Source organism: Bombus fervidus, chromosome 2 (assembly GCF_041682495.2).
Source record: "Bombus fervidus isolate BK054 chromosome 2, iyBomFerv1, whole genome shotgun sequence".
NCBI classification, from domain to species: domain Eukaryota; kingdom Metazoa; phylum Arthropoda; class Insecta; order Hymenoptera; family Apidae; genus Bombus; species Bombus fervidus.
The window spans coordinates 19,881,813-19,907,279 of NC_091518.1; the positions used below are offsets into that span (position 1 = coordinate 19,881,813).

The 25,467-nt window shown below is 39.5% G+C and overlaps 1 protein-coding gene and 1 long non-coding RNA gene across 8 annotated transcripts in view; one reads left to right on the forward strand and one right to left on the reverse strand.

The window, feature by feature from the left end:
• Nucleotides 1–25,467, forward strand: part of LOC139994931 (uncharacterized) — a 224,570-nt gene that overhangs the window by 127,562 nt on the left and 71,541 nt on the right. For 2 of the 6 annotated variants that reach the window (XR_011801820.1, XR_011801806.1), the window contains 2 exons: nt 6,289–6,504; nt 14,555–15,209. This is a non-coding gene — a long non-coding RNA (uncharacterized lncRNA). Of the gene's footprint in view, nt 1–4,174; nt 4,306–6,288; nt 6,505–8,402; nt 9,150–14,554; nt 15,210–25,467 lie in introns of those variants that run through there. The other 4 variants (XR_011801807.1, XR_011801810.1, XR_011801811.1 and 1 more) reach the window with 3 other exon arrangements.
• The window catches only part of Glurib (Glutamate receptor IB), a 351,678-nt gene continuing 344,823 nt past the window's right edge, over nt 18,613–25,467 (reverse strand). For both annotated transcript variants that reach the window (XM_072017713.1, XM_072017717.1), the window contains one exon: nt 18,613–23,473. In XM_072017713.1, coding sequence (XP_071873814.1) covers nt 23,399–23,473 — 75 coding nt within the window. In that variant the 3' untranslated portion in view covers nt 18,613–23,398. The remainder of the gene's footprint in view (nt 23,474–25,467) is intronic.

A 25,467-nucleotide genomic window follows, 5' to 3' on the forward strand; every position in this document is an offset into this window, starting at 1 on the left:
TGGCAGACATTTTATGGATATAATAATAATATATCTGTAATGTAATATAATATAATGTATATAGATATACTACTTTGTTATGTAAAACATTTTGAAACTTTATTAGCTGTCTAATGGGATTACCAGGATTATGTTGTTAAAGTCAGAGACAAATCTGAAGATATACGTAAAACTTAGAAAACATAATATATCTGTAATATAATATATAATATTAATAAAATGTAATATAATATAATATGATGTATGTAGATATACTACTTTGTTATATAAAACATTTTGAAACTTTATTAGCTGTCTAATGGGATTACCAGGATTATGTTGTTAAAGTCAGAGACAAATCTGAAGATATACGTAAAAGTTAGAAAACATAATATATCTGTAATATAATATATAATATTAATAAAATGTAATATAATATAATATAATTTATGTAGATATACTACTTTGTTATGTAAAACATTTTGAAACTTTATTAGCTGTCTAATGGGATTACCAGGATTATGTTGTTAAAGTCAGAGACAAATCTGAAGATATACGTAAAAGTTAGAAGATATTTATAGCGTATGTACAGTATGTATGTAGAATATTTATAGAGTATGTTTCGTAAAAGTCACAAAAGTATCCTCTACAATATGAATAGTCGTCTCTGTAGAGATATAATAATGACAATAGATGTTTGTAAAGTGATAATAAATATTCTGTAACTTTTATGTACATTTTCAAATTTGTTCGTACAGCAACTTGTCTGCACACTATTTGTCCAATGGCAAGATAGTAAAAATGCTGTACAGTCGTGATACTATGTAAAATTGAATTGTCTTATTAAAAATTATGTTTTGTGAAGCTTAAATGTTCAACAAAATATGTCGTCTATTTTATAAAATTGATATAGTAAGCTCTCTTTTGAATAATAAAACAGGCAAATTAAAATAGAAAGCGTCCCTGCTATGTGCTTCAAGAAGAATGTAATGTTCATAACTAGCGAATAGTAGCAAGTACATAAAAGTATTTCTAAGAGGACGTGGAAGTCAATCCCAAATCTAGAATGTCATCAAAGTTCCATAACTCCTGTATTTTATTATATAGGTCCCTTGCCTCTATTGTGCCACCATCTTGCTCTAACGACTCTAACGTAGCGTCTTAGAGTCCCATGACTTCATTATCTCGTTATTCGTGTCCCATGACATTACTGTATCATGGCACGAACCCCGAATTTTAGAATACCAATATTCGAGTTTTAAGATTTTAATATGCCGTTACTCGGGTTTCGTGATTCTGGTGTTTTATTAATTCGGCATGATAATTTCAAAATAATTCCATTCAGTTCCGAAATTTCATCCAAGTCATAAATTCTTCGTGCTGACACCAACGAGGTGATACCAACACGGTTCAAGTTCCAATAAAATTCAACGAATCTGACTAGCGAGGTCTGACTCGGATGTTGTCACAACAATTTTAGAAGTTCGCGTTAACGTAATCGTGCTAATGTAGATTTTCGTATTATTCGTATGAGTCATTTCCCTACTTTCTGTACGTGCTACGTGCATTTATGTATCCGTCTGTTTCATGGCTAATTATTTTAATTTATACTCGCGTGCACTCAAACATGCATGCATGTTTAAAGAACGCGTATTCCGTAATACGAGTAGTATACATCGCGTCGCCTATTATTATGCAGATTATGGTTTATTCTTGCGCGTTATATTTTACTTACTAAGAAATTTTATCAGTTTCTGTCATCTTCTGCTCATTTATGTTTACACCTTTCTAGCGGCGTTTCGAAGTTTTCGATTATCCGAAAGTTGAAACAATTGACGGAGGAATGTTTGAAGTATCCTTAGCTTGGCGTCTCTAGGAAGTTTGATCTTTTCTTTCGCCAGGAAAAATAAAGAAAGTTTCTTAAGCCTTGACCCGTCATTGCACATACACCGTTCCTCTGTTTTGAAGAGCTAAAGCAGAAAAAGCCTTCTGACGTAAAATTAATTAAAACTTCGTTAACGGTTGACGCATATCCTTCTGGGGGGCTTGCGTGGAAAATCGTCGTCGTCAACACGCGACTCAGGTTCGTCGAATGAAAAGGAAAATTACCGATTTATGCCTTTTGATTCGTTGCGGTTATGCTTTTCCGTGTTCCAGCAAAGAACGCTGATGATAATCTCGAAAGTCCTTGAGACGGTGACAGAAGCGAAACCTTTTCGCCATTCCGGCTTAAAAACTCTAACTATCCGTTGGAACTGCGGTCGTTGTTAAATTAAACTCTTTGGTGCAACTTACGGAGGTTCTTGGCAAACCATTCAATTATTTCTCGTTAGTTCGCTTTCTCCGTATCAAGTTGCTATAAATTTGCGTTTATGGTATTTTTAAGATATTCGATGATATCGTATCATGTTTCGTTGTTTGTAATATTTATAGAAAACGTTAAAATTCCATGATCTCTTTAAGGAACGTTCGTCACGTATCAGCTCCGTATGATTATTTAATTTTGTAACACTTCGTAAGGACTCGTATCTTCGATCCAACGACGTATAACTCAACGCAATGAGCTGGAACGATGCCATTTTACCGCACAATTTCGCGTACCACGAGAGAAATGGAAACGCGAGAGTTCGCACGATTATTTACTCGCCTAATAGCCGTCACCAAATAGGAATATTAAGAAGCGTGTGGTCGTGTACGTAATATCTAGACATTTCTCTTGCGCTGACCTGTACTTTGCCTTGATCGTCCTTGAATATTACATTATAATATTATTTTACGTTCGTTGAACATTATATTGTCATATTATTTTATCTTTCATGAATCTTTGATTAATTTCCTAATAATTTCATTTCCATCGATAATCGTTTTTCATACTTAGTTGGCAGTTAAATCCTCGATTGTGAATTTAATAAACGATTTCAAGAGCAACAAACTTTCAGCTAAAACAGCTACTATGCAAGTTTGCGTACCAACATCAACTCTTCATCTAATGCAATAATAACTCGCTGATCTAGTAGCTTCACTTCGGTCGCGCTGCACCCCCAAAATCTCGTTACACATCATACAGAGCTCCCTTAAATTTCATTACAGTTTATGTACACAGTGCGTGTTTACATCGCGTATCTATCTTTCCGACAACTTCACGCGCGCAACTAGAAATCATTTCAGCGTATATTCTCACCGAGATTGATCTTTCTTTTATCCTTGTAGTAGGATGTACTGTATTATTTGAGTTGAACAAATTTTAAACACAACATACAACATATTAGGAATGCTTCTACAAAATTATTTAACGATAACTCTTTATAAAAGAAGCGGTCGAATTTTACAAAATGGATACATATATGTCGGAGATGAAAGGACATCGGGGCCTTTCTTTCGGAATGTTTGGGAAGGTCCTCGATACTTTCGTCCACACTTTTTATTATAGCTGTATTCAAATAATAAAACTGAGAAATAGTTGTTTATGATTTAATCTGAGTATGGGTGCCCGAGATTAATGACAGTGGGCTCGGGCTCGAAGTGACATAACGGGTCGCTGAACGTAGCCACGGTCACGGGAGGGACCTGTACCTAACAGAGGTATGGAGTAATTAAATAGCTCTCCTTAAAAACAAAGATTGACCCGAGGGTTACAGAGAGGTGCGGAGAGGAGTATATAAGGGCAGTTCCACTTGGACCGAGGTTCAGTCAGACAAGTTCTACTTGTACCGTGGACAAGTACGTCGAGTCACACCCGAATCGTGGATCAGTGAGTTGAGTTCGACTTAGACTGTGGAAGAAATCGCATTCGTCATCCCGTTGATCGTGGATTCGTTATCGAGTCTAAGATCATTGTCATTCACATTTCGAGTATCTAATTACCACGGTTACTTGTCAAATTCTGTCATAATCATAATTGTACTAGTAAATATCTTCGCTCTTGAATAACAACAATGTCTAATCCGAAGAAAGATTCGTTACACGCCCCTAACCCTAATGATAATCCGACATATATATATATATATAGGTATAATTTGAACAGATATTAGGAGAATATTTTTGAATAAATGGAAATTATTTTTTCCATTATAAGGGAATACTATCATGTATTGTAAGTTGAAAAGGAACGAAAGAAAACATTGTTTTGTTATATAAATCGAAAAGTACAAGAGCTGTCCGCAAGATCTATTTATCTTATTCCCGTCGCTTGTAGGATATAAAACATATTCGAGAAAGAAATGTACCAGTGTAGAGAAATCATTGGATACAAAATAATGACAATACGGGTTATTTTGGATTTTTCAAACTGCAGAAGCATCGTCTATAAGTAAAAATAAGAAAAAGGTGAATATTTACCTATAACTTTATAGTAAGATTTTATGCATGTACAACATCTTTTTTATTTTCTCTTGTAAATTGTGCTCCTATAGTTTGCGTAGAAAAACTGAAATCGCTGTAATCAAATTATGCACAGCTGTAAATTATAACTGGTTGAATATAAATCAGATGAGGTAAAATATCAAGTACCAGCCAGTTTAAAGTATTAACGTCTGACAGATATCGGTTTAGCAACCCAATGCTTTTAATCAAAACGCATAAGAAACGCTCATCGGTTCGAATAAATCTGATCGCTCACGGTTCCGCCACAATCATCTCCGAAATTCCTCGTACGGTATACGTTCTCTTCACCGTGAAATCGACTTACCTCGGATATCTAACGACTATTCGGGATGTATTTCCGAGAATTTAGGCGAACATACAATCGAAATATCGATGTAATGAAAATGGGGACCGGGCGTGCGTATAATTAATTAATACTCGATAGCTGGTACCTCGAAACCTCACGGTTAATTATCGCCGTCACCATAATTCCGGTGCTTAACCCCTGTGAGCTCCTAACATGGGATAAGATGGCCTTGGAGCGGGCCACTTCACCGCCATTACGATTGATCGATTCTGTTAATGGAGTATCAGACACCGGCAAGCATAATTCTGTTAATTGCGAGCACATCGGTTACGTGTGTTCATTTCGACGCGTCGACTTTACCGGGTACATTAATTAACCACGTTACAACCGCCTGGATAGCTTAGCCACCAGCGGACTTTATCGTATTTAATATGCGATGGAGGGCTCGCTAAATTTATGGGGTTTAATGTTTGATTAATTTCTCGGGCGACGTTCGTTCCTTCGTTCTGTTCGTTCATTGGCAAGCAGCTCGTAAGATCGCTGTTGAATTTCACAAGCCTATTAATTAACGATCACCCTCGATTCCCAAAGCCTCTCTCACTCTCGGTTTTGCGTTAATCACGTTGATAAGCTGCTTTAGATCGTGTTGACTCTAATCCTGATGGTCGGATACGTTGTTACACGTGGAAAGGATATAGCGCGGAACGAGAAAGTGGTAGCGATGTTTAGTTTTTGGAAATGTATAGAAGATGGTTAAGAGATGATAATATCGTGTTATGTTAATTATGGGGAGTATCGTTTCGTAGAAGATAATCAGAAAATTGGAAATTGCGTTTAATCCTACAAAGAGAATAGGACAAGCTTGTTATATAATTGCACGTTGCATGGACAGATTTATATTAGCTACTTAAAATTGAAATTGCTTTCAATAACTTTTTAATTGTTTGATCTATGCTACTTAACGATTAAAGCATTTATAAACGGCCATTAGGAGTTGTAAATCGTACACATCGTCCGATACCGATAGATTCGAGCTACTTAAAGCAGTATCGTCCGACGTCGCTATATTTGTACTACTTAGAACTTACATCTTACTGCTTGATCACACAATTACTTAACCTACACGACTTGAAATTAACTCAAACATACGATTTTATATTTGTTGATGCATATATTTTCTAGCGAATTGACTTCAAGTATTTGCCTAGTATATACTTATCTATGTCTACTTATCTCGTGTCCAAGTTTGTACTTATCACACTGTGCAATGGGAAATATTCAATAGAATAGTACTCATGCTCATGTACGATAAAATTCATTACTTTAGAACGGTTAAAAATGCTTTCCATGTTGTTGAACGCATAATTGTGCTCTTCGTATCGACTAACATTTTTACGGACACAATTTTGCGACGACAATTTCTTTAAAACGCACGATCGATTTTATATAATCTCAGTCCATGTGCAAAATCCGAGCGCAGTGAAATCAGATATTTAAATTCGATTTTTTCATAAACACTGCCTCGTATCAGAAAATGTTATTCTATATTTTCAATCTCAGTTTTCAGGTAAATCCATCCGTCTCTGATTGCACCATCGGTTACAGGATAATCTCTACATTTTCTATTTTCTTTCTTCCAGCCCATGTTCCCAATGGATTTCATAAAACATAAAAATTCTTCGACTACAAAGAGAAAGCGACAAACGACCGGTAAAGCTTCATCGGCGAATAAACGGAAACGGAAATGGACGTGGTCACAGCGAGTAGGTGGATATCACGAGCGTTCGTTACATCGTCAGGCGGCTCGTGACGACTTTTCCGTCGAGGCGTTAACGCACAGCGAACGTGTTACCTTCGTAAGTATAATACCGCTTATTCATGCCTCCTTGGCGTCGCTGAATCGGCGACGTTACGTGGCGTTGCGCGCGCGACCTCCGCACACGTACACGTGGCCGCGTGACGGTGAATGCGAAAACGCGCGAGCTGGTCCTTCTCTTCATTCATGTGTCCTCGAGTGTCGGGATCCTTATGTATACAGGCATGCTTTTCAGCGACGGATTTAATTTAGATTCGCGTCCAGGCCGGCACGACGTCGACGAGGAAAGGCAAGTGAAACGAAACGCGGGAAAAAGTAAATTAGGCTGCGGCCTAATGACGTGACAAACCATCGCCCTTTGAATATGTCCCGTCGCAGGTGTTTCTTAATGAGTATCTCGTCTACTCACCTTTCGAATCCTCTCTTTTACTCCTATCCCTTTCTCTCTCTCTCTCCTCGCGGTTACCTTTTTACATCTTCTTTCCAACTTTTCATAGCCCCGTGAAATCGTTTTATCGTCGACTCGGGCTCGTTCCGATCTCGAAACCGGCAGCTTTTCGTTTTTGAGACATTTGGAATTGTTTTGAGATGACTTTTCTTCGTCGAGTAGTTTTGGAAGAGAACGACTAGATTTATTGGATGTAATTTGTTGGGTTTAATCATTTATCAACGAACAAATCTATTTTGTGGTAATAAAAAGAAGATGTTACGTAGATTGTGAAATGCTAAATCGTCGATTGTAAAACGATTAAAGTTAAACTGACTTATACAGAAGTGAGTAATAAGTAAAATGTTTTTGAAAGAAATACACAAGAAGAATACAAAATAAAGTAAAACACACGTTATTAATAAATTAATTTAAACAAATCTCTATTTAGGTTGCATTTTTTGAATTTGTTAATAAAGATATGAATAGCCTAATGTAATATAAGAAAAAATACAGTAAAATTCCGTTTATAGGAACTCCGTTTATTTAAGTCGAATTTTCGTCTTTAGTACTTATTTGAACGTAAATTCCTTTTATATGAACTGGAATCGTGTAAATTATCTCTCAACAAATTCATATTTCATTCATAAACGGAGTTCTCCCATAATTGTAATGGGTGACACGGGTAACATGATTGATTTACAGTGAGTGACTGTTCCTTTTTTTACTAAATCATCCCTACTGAATCGGTAGATTAAAAAATATCTTTAGTCATAATGGGTCGCAATTTCAATGTTATTTCTCGACGATAGTTTCTCCAAAGTAATTTTTTAATAATTTGTTTAATATATCTCGTTGGATAATAAAATAAGTGTATATTTCTTAGGTTTCCTATAATTTTCATTTTGTCTTATTTTCTTCCTTCTTCCTTCTTTTTCTTTTTTGACACACGATAGTTTGTTCTGAGAGTTGTTTTCAACCTGGTACGAAATTTATTTTCTTTTCCCATTTAAATGTTGTGTTTAATGGTCCGTGCTTGATATAGCCAGACGTCACGAGAATGAGGAAAGCCATCCTAAACGAAAGTTAATTGGTTCCACTTAATTAAGGAAATATTATCAAATTAATATTTTCGAATTCCTACCCTGTTTTTTCAACCGACGCATCGCCTCGAGTGCTAGCGGTTAAATTGAAAATTGTGTCGTGAAAATTGCATAGATCTCGAAAGATATCGCTCTAATTAAAAAATCAGTTCAATTGGCCTTTGTGGTGCCGCTTGTGTTCGATATCGAACGATAGAAAACAACATCGAAGAAAGAAAATAAAAAAGTAGAAAAGTGGAAAAGTAGTATCACTTCGCTGCTAACAAAGAGAACTATGGTAAATTACGCCATTCACCCCGTACACACAGGATTTTCATTTCCTCTCGGGTAACTAGTCTCTCGTCGTCATCTCCATCGATGAAACTTTATATTAAGCGATCATATCGATAAAAGTAATTATAAATAAAGCTTGTTACAGAAATAACTTCGGCACGGTTTACTCGTTGTCGAATTAATAACTTGTCAATCCAATAAATTGAGGGAGAAAAAGAGAGCGACAGGGCGATAGAAGAGCGAGGGGAGGATGATGTTAAGCGTTTATTAAATCAATTCGGGGCCAGAAAACGCGGAACACCGAGGCGCAGGATCGCATTACGAAGAAAATATATTTTCCTCCGCAGCGTCACTGCGCCAACCTATCAGGGTCGCGAGGCGGTGCAAGGTGGTAATTGCCAATTAACTGTAATTAATTCATTGAGCCAAGTGGCAGTGATCAAGCCAACCATATCTCCGTCCCCGGGAACTGGTCCTAACGATCCAGGATCGGTTTCCGGCCAATCGAATGCCGAGGAAACACGATTTGACAAATTTAAAGCGGCCCGTTTATCAATTTACATATTTTAGCGACCATTTAAGACGGCGTTCTCATCGATCCAATTTCGGACGCCTGCACGAGACGTTGTAAACTTTATTTTCCACTTTAATCGCTTTGATGCGATTCAGGTCGTGGTTCGTTTATTATTTCTATTACAATAGACGATTTTCTTGGTAAAATTTGGCGATAGAATCGACAAGCTTTCTAAATAAAAAGGACCTGTAAATTTATGGTAAATAGAAAGTATTTGAAAATTTGTAAACATCTTTTATAGACTCGCGTTATGTATGTTATACAGAAAATTTTGGACTTTTATTGGTACTGTGATGGAACTCGACTGTTACGATTAATTGTTCGATCGTGTAAAATTGTTTCCTTATTGACTATTTTTATTAGTTATTTTATGTATGCTTTGGTCCGGTTCCAAATAAAATATAGCAGGTTATGTCTTGAAAATTGCCTCTGTTTTATATTCGCTCAAATTTTCAGCTTATATATCGAATACAGCTTATAACGCGGTAGCAACTTTTGTTTCCCGTAGGGGTGAATGTTCCGCGAAAGCGTGGGTGTGAATAACAAGTGTCTGGAATAAAAGATCGCGTAGGTTCGGGTTTTCTATTCCAGATGAATTGTGTAGGCGAAGTCAGTGAATTCGAGGAATAAACGCGATTTTATACATACTGAACGAGAAATGGGAATAATTTTTGGAATACCCCGTAATTAAAGCAGCTGACTGCACTTTGATCTTCCGTGCAATAATTTCTTGCTTTCTTTCTTCTATATTCTCAATGAAACTATTTAAATTCACCAAGACTTGTATAACACGTGCAACGTATGAACGAACGAATATTTCACGTTCATATTCAATTTCCTGTGTTAACTCGAAGAAGAATAACCGAAAATTTCAAATTTTCTTTCTACTTGTTCCGCGTTAAAATTTTCTCGAAATTTTCTTTTGTCGATCGATCAATCATGTCGCGGCCATTGTTCACCCGCAGAGAAATAGTCGCTCCGTTTGGGCGATCGTGGACTATATTTAACGAGCCGGAGGTCGGAAGCACGCGAATAAGAAGACGCCGGGCGCGAACGATTCAAAGTATCGTTAGAGAAGTGGAAGATCGAAGTGGCAGCATTTTCTTGCCAGTTTTTGCTCCTCACAATGGGACCCGCCAGGAAATAGGATCTACGTGTCTCGTAACCCAGTTTCGCGGATCATTTTGCTTTTGCACGAAAAGTCGATTGTCTCTCTTTCACGGCGTTCGTCTCTCGATACTTCTGTTGTTTTTCCCCCTTTCGAACCCCAGAACGGAAGAATCGTCCCAGTCGTTCAATCGAGACGATTAACGATTACAATGCGATCAGTCGACCGACGTATTTATCGCAACACAGTTTCGTTTTCGATACGAGGCGAGAATATAATTCTTCCTCATCCCCGAGGAAAGTGGTTATTCATTCGAAGTTTCCATTTGACACCCCGTTTCTAATTGGTCCGGAGAATACCTGGCTGCGAGTTCCGGAAGGACCTTTGTCTGGCTGGCGCAGAGGCAGAAAAGAAAGACACGGAAAATGGAATGCGCGGATACATCCCGCCTCCGTCTATTTTTCTCGCTTTTCTTTCGCGTTTCCTCGCCCCCTTTTTTCTCTCTTTTCATTCCCACCGTCCTTTCTCTCTTCGCCGTTTCCTCTGTCCTTCTTCGTCGTTTCTTTCATCGTCCACGTCTTTTCTTTTCTCGTTTGAAACTAAAGCTCGCGGGACAGGCGCTTGAAAATCGCAAATTGCACTCGGTGCCCCGATCCTTCAGAATTGAAAGCAAATATTTTGAAAAAAATCGTCGCGCCTCAGGGCTGTTAAACGCTATCCGAACGTTCTTCCCTGTTTTCACCAATTTTTTACTCTATCCTTACCTGTTTTTCTTTCATTCCTCTTCCCTTTCCCGGCCATGGCTCCTTCCTTAACGAGATAACTGTACCGGCAAGTGACGTTCGCCGTTCAGCGAAATTGTCCCTTTTTGAGCGTCGCTCGCTTTTCCAGTGTTCACCTGGTAATATTTTAATACCAGAGTTGACGAAAGAGGAAGTTTCATGGAAATGAGCGCGAGTAATTCTGACTAAGAAATAAGAGACGATGGTGGATCTCTCGCCTTTTAAAGTTAATTTGTTGACCTTTTCTAAAATGTATCTCACGTAAGCTATTGAGTTTTTATGAAACGGATTTTCGTTAAAGTAGCGTGATTATAACGATAACGTGATTGTAAAGGTAATTTCTTTAATTAAATACGATTGACGACATAATTATGGTAGCTTTATAAATATAATACAAATCGATAGAATAGCTCTAAAATGTTGATCAAATGTTGATAAAACAAAAGTAACGACATGATTTGTTTTACTCTACTTTTCTGTGATTTGTTTCGGTTGCACGTGTAGTAATCTGTTCGTGTCTTCTCGAGTTCAACGAGAATCGATTTTTATTTTCGGAGCTACTTTGTTTTCCCGCGTTTCTTACTGTTTACCGACGCTCAAAAGCTCGGAGCACATATCACTGTCACTTATTGTTAAAAATTCATAAGATCTTTTTGCTCACCCTCTGAGACCAGAGAATTTATGATCTACACACTTTTCTTGCATATATGTTGATATGGGACTGGAGAAAAAACTCGTTTGCATATAATCTATTTTATGAGTACGAGTACGTGAAATTTTATTTTGACGTCTCGTTAATGTTTACACGATGTTCATACGATTTCTATGATTCTGAGAAAACCATATTATTTTTTTTTTTTTTTTTTTCAGCAAACGTATATTACACGAGGAATATTCGATCAACGGCAAACAAAATAATACTATTTTTATGAAAAGTTTCTATACACTACAGTTAATCCTATAAAATGTGATATACGAGTTGAAGGAATATGACGTTCAAATTATGATCATTTATCAAATCAATCACGTCCCAAATGACCAAAATAATCTTGTACTGTTTTAAACAGGATTCATCATATACCAAAAAGATATCATGTTTGGCTGAAAGCTTGCATTCTATCATAAGCTGCGTTAATTCAAATTGGTTAATTCAAATTTTCAATCTTTCTCGATCTATATACTAGACACGACGATATTTAAAACATAAAAACGATTATGCATTATAGTAATCTATATTACACACATACGGTTCTATACTCTGTATGAATATTCATATCTTTCTATCATACTTACAATACCTCAAGAATTAGGAGGGAACATTTTTTTTTAATGGAATTCAAATATTAAGAATTACCAGATGAATTACTATACTGTTCCTAGAATAAACTATGCAAATTTTGTTAGTCGTCATCCCATTTCGAATTCTTAAATTACTCTGTTTTTATTACTTCTACTACCTTATCTTTCACCACTTCTTAATCTTCCTACTACTATTATTCGCGAATCATAAGAAAATACATAAAAGCACGAGTTAGCAGAATTCGTCCGAAGCCAATTTTTTATCGTCTTCGATCATGACGATCACACCTCGTATCTTAGCCGAAATAAAGTTTCACGTTGCACAGGTGGAAAGCATGGCTGTCAGGCAGCTGCGGCGTGACCACGTTCTTCGCTTTTAGTAGAACGTCCATCCTGTCGCGCGGTTTGCAGAATTTTTCTGGTTGGCCGTGAATCGGTTTTAACCCCCTCTACCCTCCCTCCTTCACTCACGACGATCGAGCGAGCCGAATGCAGAGGACCACACACGTACGTATGTACGTAAGTAGGTATCTCTGCTATGAAGAGCGACCGGGTCGAGTTGGCCAGGATGGCAGCCATGTAAATAGGCCAGCGGCATAATTTATACCCGTCATGCCTAGGAACGGGAGAGCTGGCGCGGGTCTGCTGGGATCCAAACTGTCGGCCGAAAAGCTGCAGAACACGCACGGCTTGTCGGATCACGACTAACACGCTCTCCGTACTTTTTATTCGGTCCCCACGCTATCCACTCTTGCCCTGCCCCTCTCTGTTCTCTCCTCTCTCCTGGCAAGAATTCATCCGCGCCTCTTCTCCGTGTCTCTGCGTTTTACCGCCAGCTACTCGAGCATGGTTTTTTTATCGCAACGTTTCCCCATTCACCATGCCACCGCCGCTGTCGATGATACCGAAGAGAATATTTTTTCTCCCGGAGAAACATATCGGGCTCTGCTCGAGAGCACTCGTCCTTGTACTATGGTTTTTGCTTCGCTCCCTTTTTCTTTGTGTCACTGTATGAACGGTTCCCAACGGTTGAAGAGTCCCTTCTTGTTCCTGTTGGATCTACGAGCCAGAGATTCTGAATCGTCGACCCAAGCATCGCCTCTATTCACTTACGGTATCAACTGAATCATCGATTCTCCCCGATGTTTTTCCTGTCGCGAAAAGAACGCCGCTGAAAGAGGGAGGGAGCGCGCCCGCTAACGAGGGGTAATTAGAATCGACGACAAAACCGTGGCACGCAGTTAGAACAGTTTGTAATGGAGATTAATCGATCTTGGGGGCGACCGCCGTGGTATGATTCCCGCGAAGGCACCCTCTGCTCGTTCGAGGTGCTCCATATTCGGCCGAAATTATCCTCGCCCTACGGTGCCGCGGCGAGGTGGTGGCAGAAGACCGGGGACATCGCGAAGGGGAAGCTGGAAATCCAGTAAGGGCGTCGGGAAAAAAAAAAGAGAGCAACGCGTCGAACAACGACGTAGCGCGCTAAGTAAAGCGTACCGAAAAAAGCGCGAGTCAAAGCGAAGCAAAGCGAAGATGATGCGGCGGGAGAGGGTGGCCGGATGAGATGGGGGTGGGTATAGGCCACCGATAGAGTTCGGTGGAGAGAGGACACGAGGGGCTGAAAGGAGGATTGGGGGAAGAGGGTAGGAGAATAAGGTGTATCAGGGCGAGGCAACAAACGGGCCTGGCGCGGAGAGCTGGTGAAAGAGAGGGCGCCTGCGGGTAGTTCGAGGGGGTTGTAGAGAGCTATGACGTCACTAGGAGCGTCATACCGCCACCCCTTCCACCCTCGATCAATGACGCGACCTTGCCGCCCTTCTGCACCCTCCTCCGCCCTCCGCGACCCACGATTCTCCACGTTACCCCTTCGGGCTGAACTAACCCGTCCCAGTACTCAAAGGGGCGGCGGCTGTTTCTGCAACCTGGCAACCCTGTCTATATTTAGCATCCATTCCATTCCCCACCAGGGATCTCCTCTTCGCGTTTCTCTTTCCCTCTCTCTTCCTCCTGCCTGCGAATCTACTATTCCCCGCGTAGAATTCTCGACTCTTCGTTTCTTCCCTTTCTCCGTTGCACTCGATCAACCCGCTTCTGCGTCCTTGTCACCCTCGTACCGTATTCTCTTCGTTATTCCCGCGGCTTCTGCTGCGTCACAGTCTCTCTTCCACTCCGTCGCTCTTCGTTATTCTCCAGTTTCGCGCTCTCTTGCTGTCGTACCATCTCCGTTCGTTTTACGTAGCCTCAGCAGCGTGTTTCCCTCTGACGAGGCAACGATATAAACAAGCGGTCTGCGCCGGCGTCGACCGCGGGAGGCGGCGGCTCGAACGACGCCCGATCAACAGACACAACTAAAGAGAGGCCCGGGTTGCTCGTCTCCCGCATCCTCTTCCTCGTTCTAGGCCTCCACGGGATCGCTGCTTGCCGATAGAAACTCGTTGCATGAGATCGTTTCACGAGGTCACGCGTGACTCTTCGCTCAGACGCTGACAACCAAATCTTTTGTAGAATTACTTTTCCTTTCTAGCGAGGTACGTACTTGTTGCAAAGTTGTATCTGAGAACGAAGAAGAAGAAGAAGAAGAAGAAGAAGAAGAAGAAGATTCGTTTGTAACTGGACAGTTGGTCGCAGAGAAAGAATTTTGTTTATGGTGCTATTGCGGGACATGCCGTAGATTTTACGACGTGGCTCTATTGAGATGTAGATAAGAGGAAGAACGATTCATCTTGAACGGTCAGACTATCGATAAACCGGCGTGATAATTCTAGATGATCGTGTCAGCTCGATAGGCGTATCTTCTAAATTTGCTGCGTAACGTTCTTACCCTTTCCAGTCAATTCCGTATACGTCCATCGAGCTCGATCTTCGTCTTTCCGCGATCGTCTAGGTTTATCTAGAGCCACTCTCTTGGTCCACGATTTGATAAATATTTTATTATATATATGTATTGGATGATAAATATTTTGTAACTTCTGTGTTCTTGTCATTCGATAGAATTGGAAAGAAACGTTATATATTTCAAAGCAACAAGATTGAAAGATAAAATAGAAATAGACTAGAACAAGAATATAAATTCCTAAAATAGAGTGCGAGGGAGAATCCTTCATATGGAACAGAATAAAAATAATAATATTTGACCCAATAAAATACCTGGATACGGAAGACCATATTTTGAAAGGAAATAGGATTATCGTTATTTAGTATAACTAAAGGACTATGGCACAAAAGAACTCTCTTATTATATCTTATTCACAGAAGTAAGCATCGTTATCATCCATAGCATCCTACGATTCCTTTCCTTTGGACTTCTCATTACCTTCATACGATACCAACGATCCTAAATCCAACATAATTTGAACGTCAACCACTGTAACTGTTTATGCATTCATGGGAAATTTATAAGTGCAGAAATGCACAGAATGCACAAACACGCTTAAATATCCGAATTTCTCATAATATCTAACGGATGAAACAATTCGCTGCTTGAATTCTATTTATTTAATTATATTCGCGAAAGTATGAAGTTGTATAAAGATCTTCTGTCGAACCATTATTTGAATACTCTGACCAAACTACGGATGTTTATGAATTTCTAGCAAACTGAGATAGACGCAAGGATGTACAGAATCCACCGAACATACAAAACTATACGAAACATCCAAGGTATAGTACTCGTTCGAAAATTGGACACACGAAAAACTTTTTTCCTTATCTAATTTCATTTCTTTTATTGTACTGATTTAAATAATAAAATCGCTCGTCTTTCGCTACTGTATACATTTCGAAGAATATTATGGAAATTCTTTCAAGACTGCAAAAGTATATTTGTTTGAATTTTTCGATGACAGATTTCTATTAAAGAAAAAAAGTAAGATAGACAAATTATCCCTCGATTGCATAAATCTTACGCAACAGTAATAAGACTCGACGTTGTAAGCAAACATCCATAAACTTGTTTCTCAATTTAATATTTACAAAAACATGAATTCCCACGAGCATACGCGATCTAACCGCAACACAATCGTTTCTACAAACCGTGAAATATAAGGTGAGAATGATCGGGTCATTCCAACCGGCGCCTACCTCAAACCACTCTTGCTACATACCAGCGCGATAAACTCGTTCCTCCGCAGCCCCACTTCCGAATTCCAACGCGCTAGGTGCCCGTAAAAATTCGACCGATTTAAATTCAAGCCCCGGCAGCTCGGCTGGCTTGGCCGCCGCGTTTTCACCAGGTAGACGAGTCGGGATCGATACGCGTTCTCCCGCTTCCGTAGGAAGTTCGTTTAAATTATCATGATTAATGTTTATCGACAAGCTCATCATAGTTGGTGTATATAATACATCTAGAGCGGCGCGTCTCGTCCCGTGATTGGCCCGCATCGATCGCGGTGCCGCTTCGTCGTTAGCATGTGAATGAGGCAGAAGCGAGTCGTTCGAATTCAGCTCCGCTCGCCATGGATAGCGGCGGAGAACACGAGCGGGAGGGAAAGGAAAGGACAGCGGGATCCATCGATCACCTGCCATTTGGCTGAAATAATTCGAATGCAAATGCGCCGCGGAACAGACGACACAGCGGGGAAGAACCTTTACGAGCACGAGTCTCGCGATGGTCATCCCTCGTTCCAGGTAAATCCAGGTCCGATAGGTGAAATTAGTACGTCGCACGTGGCCGCGGTCTCGCGTGATCTCGATTTCGAACCTTCTTTCGAGAAATTTTCCTTTTACCTCCGTCTCATCGTTATTTCGTATCTGATCTACGTGTCACGTGTTCTACTATCTGATGTTTCGGTTTCGGTGGTAAAAGGAAAGCGAGAGAGAAAGTGAGAGCGACAGAGAAAGAGAGAGAGAAAGAGGAGTGGCATCTTCTGTTTATGTTCTAACGCTCCTTCTGCCAGACTTTGACGCAAATAGCTCTTCAGCGACGCTCGGTACACAGCAGGTTGGTTGCCTTTGACTGTATCGGTCGTATTAGTCTGCATTAGCTAAATTAACGTGGTACGTTCGTGGAATTGAGTATGATGGGAGATGATCGAGAGATGTGGTTGTTGTTTACTTTGCCTCGATCACGCTGCTTGTGTACAGATTTTAGGTAATTAATGATTTACAGACGTTGATTGTTACTGCGTTTACGGATTCTTTTTTTATCTTTGTTCTTTTAGATGTGATTTATATTCAGCAAATTCATCCTCCATGCTCCGTATACGATGGATATTAAAAACGAATAGAACCGTCTGACGATAAAATAGCAGATGTGTGTTATTCTTTAGACATTATTCAAGACAAACGTCGAGTATTTAACGAGGAGAGATGAAAGCAAAACGTCTTGAACGTTTTACGGAGAATGTTTCTTTGCGAAGAAACGAGAGGCTGGAAACGATGGGAGCTTGCGGAATTTGATTATTTTTAGAAGAAAGCCTGGTAACGACACCGCGTATCGACGTTTCCCCTTTAAAAATAATTACCGAGTCGAGTTAAAGGGTGAAGCGTAACACTTACACCGCGTCGTAGAAATATTTATATACTTGCCCTTGTTTCTTCGCGTCTACCATTCTGTTTACGTATTTCGCCTTAAGATACAATTTTTAAAGTCTCGTTCTACTCTTTTTCGCTGAATACCGCTTTGTACGTTGTCTGAATCGCAACAGATCCAACTTTAAAGGAACATCCTGTTATTTAATACAAGAGAGACCTTTCTAGCCTCGAGATAGTAAAAAAAAAAAAAAAAAAAAAAAAAAGGAAGGGGGAGAAAGAAAGAAGCTCTGAAAGCTGAAAACTACATCGAACAAACGTCGTTCGTTAAAAAAGTAACGCCTACTATTCCGAAAAGAGCATTGGACGTAAATATTTCCCCTTGGAAGGCCTTCCCTTTTTTTTTTTATCGCGTAACTAAACAGCAATTTACCTCAATTTTCGTACTTAGTCTAATGGAGAATATTTCTTTATCGTCCGGTAAAACGGTTTTTACTTTGTACTTACCGTAAAAGCAGATTTTCTACCACTTTATTATTCATTATATGTTAATTTGTCCGGTATACCCCGTTGTTCCGCTTGGTCGTTACTTTTTATAACGTTATACACTTTCAACGCCACGTTCGTAGGCAACTTTCTATTCGCGTTTTGCTCATCGAAATTTCGCATGGCGCGCGGTTTATACGATATCCAATGGTGGTGGAGTGTATCTACCTTTAGATGCAAAAGCGCAAAAGTACGCGAGGATTTCTGACAACTCTCTTCATAAATCATTGTGCGCGCTTCCGCACTGCGGTCGGACAATTTGCATTAACCGAATATTTAGTTGTTTCATAAACCGTGGCCAATCGCGTGAAAAATAAATTCCTATCCCGGGAAAATCTTTATTTTCGAAACTGTCCAATTTTTCAGATTATATTCACAACTTTCAATCAATTTTTTTCCTTTTCTACGTTTTGTCCCGTTTTCGATTATTTTTATATTTTCGTGTTTGTAATTTTGTTCGTAATAAAGGAGACAATTTCGCGTACAGATTGAAATATAAATTACCAATTAATGATTCACTTACCTGTGACGCAATTGGATAGGGGTCGGATCGAATCACATAGCAGGTTACATTTAAATAAACGATCCTGTATTGTGACAAATTTGATTGGTATACAACGGTTTACAAGGGAATCGATCGTTTCATGCCACGGAATGGTACGGGAGATGACGAAGGATACTCGAATCGAAGGTACAAGCGTAATTCTTATGCAGCGATCCGTGAAAGCGCAAACTGGAAGACGCTATTTTATTTCTTATTTCTCTTTATTTTTCCCTCATAATTTTGCTTGTTCGTTCTCATGTTTCGTTTTGCAATTCGTTCGACTTTCGTCACGTGATCTCGTTCCACATTTTTTTCTACGTAATTGCTCTTTTTTTCCGAACGAGTTTCGAGTTTCGCTTTTATTCTTTCCGGTCTCTTCGCGCGCTTCCTTCTTTTACAGCTGGTAACGCACCGTCTGATCGGATACTGGGATATTCTACTGGATTTTCATAAATACTATTCACCAAATGCTCGTTTTAATCGCTTTCGATCAACGATATCGAACTTTTCTATGTATCTAACTAATTAAAAAAATTCATTATATGTTTATTACTCGAACAAATTACGAAAAGTTACAAAAATTTTCTTATTTATTCTACGCAAATATGGAAGCGTTTACAATCATTCAGTGTAACATGTTGTAAGAATTATTTCAAATATAAAGAGATAAACAGAGAAGGAAGGATGAATAAAGAAATAGAAATCTTGTCTGATCATGCGTTGACCTATTCTACCGAATCTCCGCAAATACTTCCAAAATAACTCTGTTTTCGTCAGTTTCGACTGTTCTCGTCAAACATAACATTGAAAAACGTCGGTCACTATGAAATTTTTTTTCGAAAGGCGATCCTTTTCTATTTTATTATTTACAAAATTAGAAATTCCTTCGTACGATAGAAAAATCACGTTGCCGATCTTTTCGGAGGAGAACAATATTTACAACCATCCGTCGTAGAATATCCTGAAAGTTTTTCGAGCTTTATCTTCTTCTTCTTCTTCATTTCGATGATTGTACGCACAAAAAAAAAAAAAAAAAGAAAAGCGTAGAAGATGAACAGGAAGAACAGGTGAAAACAGGTGAGTTGTTTCGTAACGACGCCGGGACGGTATACAGGGACTGTTACATTGTTCATTTTTATTTTCGTTCCGCTTCGTATCGGTGACTTTGTCGAGGGATAGAAAAAGTGACGACGAACATCAACATGAAAACGTTAACGACCACAACGACGGAGGAAACAAAAATACCGTCGCGTTTATATTTGAATTTGGCGCCATGCTACTATCAAGAATAAGTTACTCCGGCGATTCGGATTCATTCCATTTCCAACGACCATTTAAATATCTGACTTCCCTCGAATCGTTCGTAACTTTATCCTCTTTGTAAAGACGTATATAACGCCCGTCCTGTAAATTGTACATTGATCAAATGGATCACGCTGGGTAAAGTCGTGAGAACGTGCGGCCTTCGATCAAGATGACTCGAGTTTCTCTTCCGCACCGTTCTGATGCTTCGATAAATGCATCACCGTGTTCATCGTGTGTTACCATCGTTACGTTAACGGCTTAATACCCGATATACGCATTATCTATCGTTATTTAAACCGCTGATAGATAACAATTAGTCGTAATAAGAAAATCTGGCGATATGATAGGTAAATCGATCTCGTCGCTGCCACGTATAAAACTTGCTCGACTGTCGGCTCGATTCTCGTTTCTCTTTCCTTCTTCTTTTTTTTTTTTTTTTTTATGGATCTATGGGGAATCGTGAAATAGAAAAAATTCGTGGTGGAAGAAACGAAGAGTCACCAAGGTTCACGAACAATTGACGAGTATTTTTTTTTTTTTTTCTTTCGTTCTTCGACAATCGTCGGTTTATGGCAGTTTGTTTCGGTAAATAAATGTGAACCGAAGTTTCTCGGCGGGATAGTTAGAGTGCGTTCCAGAAAAATAGTTTTATACGTCGCAACATGCAATTTTGCTCCGCGACCTCTCTCCCTTTGTTCAGTTCAGTGCTACGATGATACCCGAGTAACAATCGACGCTTGTTCGACACAGTTTGATTCTGATTTTTAATTTTGATTTCGATCGATCAAAACGGTTTAAAAACGCTCCAGGCGGTCTACACTTTACGTTTCAACGTGCACATCCTCGAGCTTTTGATTTTTATTTCATACTACTGGCGTATTATTTTCTCGCTAGTCGCAATATTTTGAACGTCTTGAGAAGTATTTTTCGAGGAATCAGTGTTTTTTTTTTTTTTTTTGATTTTGTTAATCTCCGCTTCGAACAGAGGAATATCCATAATTTTAAAAGGGTATCTATATCACCTTTAAAAAAATATGTACATGCGCGTTTTTGCTTTTTCGCTCTTGATACACCTTTAGAATCGTGGAATTTATCGTATTAATATAAAAGAGTATCAACGAAAGAAAACTCTCGAACACAGTGTTTTATATAGCGAATTGCTCGAAAATTTCCAATTACAAAAACTGTTTATTCGGTTTAAAGGAAGCACGCGTGTTTCGAATAGAACATTGATTTTCCATGAATATTTCCAAGAAATAATATCCAAACGATTCAAACATTTTCACTAATAGAGCATCGTTCTTTTTACGTATTCTGTTCTCCTCTCGTGTTCTGTTCTTGACCAACGATATATGTATATATATGTGTGTATATATTTCAAGTTTGTTTTATACCTTGCGTCGGAGGTCTTCTTCTACCCCAGCCTCTTCTTTCGTAACAGCGTAGCACTGGACGTTATCGTTATCGGGAGAGATATCGTCTTTTGGCACGAAAAACCTTGGCCGTAAACGTCGTTCTTCGAGCCAGATCACGGCGATCCGACAACGCAAGGAAACCTGTTCGTTTTGCGGCGTGAAAACGGGGCCTGAAAACGGCGGCGTGTGTAAAAAGTCTGTGTCCGTGGACAAAAGAAAAATTGTCCTTCGTCCTCTCTCGGCTCGGATCGGCGCGAACTGGCAGTGATAGGTACTTAATAATGCGTTTACACGATTATCGTTTAATCCTATGTTCTTCACATACGCTTTCATCACGCATTCTCTGACACATTTTCTCCTACGCTTTCATCTCACATCTCTCGATAAACGCCTATACGTATGTATATTTATATTTATATTTGTATATATATATATATTTATATTTATATATATATTATTTATCACACACGCAGTACCCACGCATCGATGTGATTATACACCGTTCTCGTCAGTTAAAAAACGCATCGCGGCTCCAGTGTTGTTTCTTTTTCTTTTCTTCCTCTCTCCTCTTTTCTTTTTTTTTTTTTTTTTTTTTTTTTGATTTCTTTTCTTTCTTTATTTCTTTACGCAACGAATTATCCATTCTCGCGAGATCCACAAAATAGTTTGCACCGGTGTATAACGAACTGTAACGAACCGTAATCCGTAATAAAAACTTAGCTGTCGCGATAATAGTAATCAGAATAATGATAATAATAATAGTAGTGTTACGTCGCGGTCGACCTGTATTCTCTTTTTCCACACAGTTTTCTCAAACTTCTTCAGTTTCTTTCCTCCTTTTTATTCTTCTTCCTTCTTCTTCGTTCGATGTCTGCCAGAATTTCATCCGCAGTCACTTCTTTCAGAATTCTCCTCTTACGCGTTTCATCGTTTCTCCAGCAAGTTCTTTCGTTTCCTCGGTCGACCCGCGTATCTTCCCTCGCGAAATATAATGTATACATATACGTACGTGCACGCGCGCGTGCACGCGTTCGTGTCTCGCGTGTATACAGGGTTCTCTCACGGAAATGGCAGTTGAGTGTGTTAGTTCGAGTTGCTGGTTGCACATGCACCCACCCCAGGACCATCGAATTCTACTATCGAATTTCGCGACCTGTTCTCGTCGCCGGTAGCCGGTCGTACGCGTTGTCCTTCTCTTCTTTTCTCTACACCATTTGATTCGTCTCGTTCGATTCGATTACAACGTAATATATACAATGTACAAACACGGCTGTCCACGAAGATTCCTGTCGCAAAACCATCGTTCGTCTCGTCTAACTGAAACAAATATGGATACCAAGAATCTTCGTCGATCAGTCGTGACACACGGCTCCTCTGCGTTCCTCTCGAGCGATTCCTCGGACTCGTTTAGTTCCTGTTCGCAAGAACGAATCATTCCGAAAGGACTCGGTACATGTCATCGACGATCTCAAATCACGTGTGTGTGTGTGTGTGTGTGTGGCAGTACGATTCAAGGAACTTGAACAAACAGACGAATCGTTCTCGTGATCGACGCTCGAAATTCTAATTCCTTCGAGCTTCTTTGGAACACGGAACTAACAAGGATCGAGGGAAGCGCTCGAGAAATCGAGCGTCGCGGAGATTCGATTTGCGGCAAACGCGTTGCTCGGGATTATTGGATCTTTGGATCTTTGTGCCAGGCTGTCGGAAGATCGAAATTTTAACGATCTATGAGCAGCCCACGGGACAGGAGAGCTTCCGTGCTCGTGCTATGATTTATTTCCTTGTTTTCGTTTTTACGTGATGTATTCGGGTTTGTAGTCGCCGAGACGACCAGCCCAGACGCGCGGCGAAGCCGGTGTCCAGGGCACCGCGATGTCTAGCATCGTGATGCTCGGCCTACGCAGGAAAGGCGAGAACCTCGACTTTTTCGGGCTCTTCGGCGGTGATTCCGCGAAGGTGACGCTTCTTCGAGGCGGTCTTCTGGGCGGCGGCGGCGGCGGTGGAGGCAGGGCCGCCATCAACGGCGGCGGTGGAGGCGTGGGCAGGGAGATGGCGGGCGACTCGCCTGGGCTCTCCTCCGGGTAATTTACACCTGGGTATGCGTATTGCTGTGTACCTGGTCGCCCTCGGTATTGCCAATCGCGTTTGCCGGAGCGTAGTACTGGAAATCCAATGGTTCGCGCGTTAGGCCTACGGTGGTTTCTACATGGGGCTGGATAGGGGCGATTTTTCGTGTGAACGGTGCTCTTCGTGGTGAGTGAACTGCGGATGTTTATGCTGCTGGGACTGTGAATCGACTTGAATTAGGCGAGGGTTTAAGCTGTCAGAGAGTTTTACTTGAACAGGAAATTGGGTGTTACAATGAATATACGTTTAAGAGGAATGATTTTATAATTTAAGATATTATTTTCACCGGTTTTCATATATTGAAAAATATACATAAGCAACATTTTGTCGGAGATCTTTAAAATCCTAATCTTTTATTTCAATATATATCTTTCGTACATTGATAAAATAATTTTTAACAGGTTCTTCCAATAATTTTGCATTTGGGCAACTTTTACGCATCGTCTTACTACATATTTAGTCCTCAATATGTCTTGGTTAAAGTCATGCTTTAATGTTTCATACTACGGAATAATCTCGTTAAATAGTAGAAAGATCGAACAGATACCACGTAGCTTTATAATGGAAATCTTAAATTTCTTTCTGCAAGAATTAATATTATACATTAAAACATGGCTTCGATTTAAAAGTACAAATAACAACATGTACCGTTTGTGCGAGGGAGATTGAGATTTCTCATTCACTTTGCTTTGTGAAAATAATGTTATTTACAATGGGAGGATAATGATAGGATAATAGATTCAAAGTTGACATCTGAAATTCTGTTTGTAATAAAAATTACAAGTTTATCTCAGACTTCGCTGTACGTCCTTTTTCCTGAGACGAACATCTCCAAACCAGATTGTATTTTCTCTTCGAATAAATTTTTATAGGATCTTTAATCTTATTTCAATTTTGTTTTTAAACCTGTTTTGAGATATCTATTTTTCAACTGGAATGAAAAATGGAGAAATTATTTATGTCGCTGTTAGCATGTTATACACGAACCATGAACGAATTATAATATTTTTCATGTACGCTGTTTATAAACTTAGAACCGTTACTGTCGTATAGATAAAGAATACAATTGTATGATGCAATTTTTCAATTCTCAGATACAGTATTTTTTTACAAGCATCAAACGGTTTGTAATCTCTAAATAACGAATTGTATTTTTCATCCGAAACAAGTTTCCAGAATAAGATGAACGAATTTACTGCAAGGATATTTAACGCTATCCAAATACTCATCTTTGTCGAATTATTCGAATTTTACCTGTTGAGATTCTCTTCGAAATTCCGTAATTATACATTTACACACATCTTACACAGTTTTTTTGTACAGTTGTACACGTTTCATCCGCATAAACATCCACAGTCTGCAGATAATTACCATCCAGGCTTGTGTGGGAATTACGTGGTCGCGTGTATCGCGCGAGAGTGGTAAAAAGTAATCGTGCCGTGAATCGCGATGTTACAAACGACTTCCCGTTCGTTAAAAAAAAAGCGTGTTTCGCGAACGGTGCATAAAATTCTTCTCGGTCGTCGTTCTACCGTCCTGCCTTTTGTGAAACGTACTTGCTCCGGAAGAGTAGAGAAGTGAAAGAGAAAGAATTCATTCTATCGCCCGTTTGGCGCGAGAGTAACGTCACTATGAAGGTGAGTTGTCATTCGATGCATAGTTCCGTTCAAAGGTTTGTTTACACTGCTACTGAAAATTCCATTTGCAGCGTTTAAAGCGCTTGAAACGGAATAAAAAAAAAAAAAAAAAAAAAAAAAAGAAAAAAGAAACCGCGCTTGACACATATTGTTTGAGAAAAATTGTACAAAAGGGCAAAAATTTGTCGATGTAGGTTTGTGGAACGATATAGCATTCTTCGTTTTGTCAAACCGAACGCAGCAGATATTCGTAAATTCGTGAAATTCAATGCAACATAAAATGTTCCTTTTGAAACGCATAGAATCGAATATCGATCGTTCGAAAAATATGATTCGATATTGGCGATCTGTGAACGTTGCTATCGACGGTTTAGAATATTTGTAACTTAAT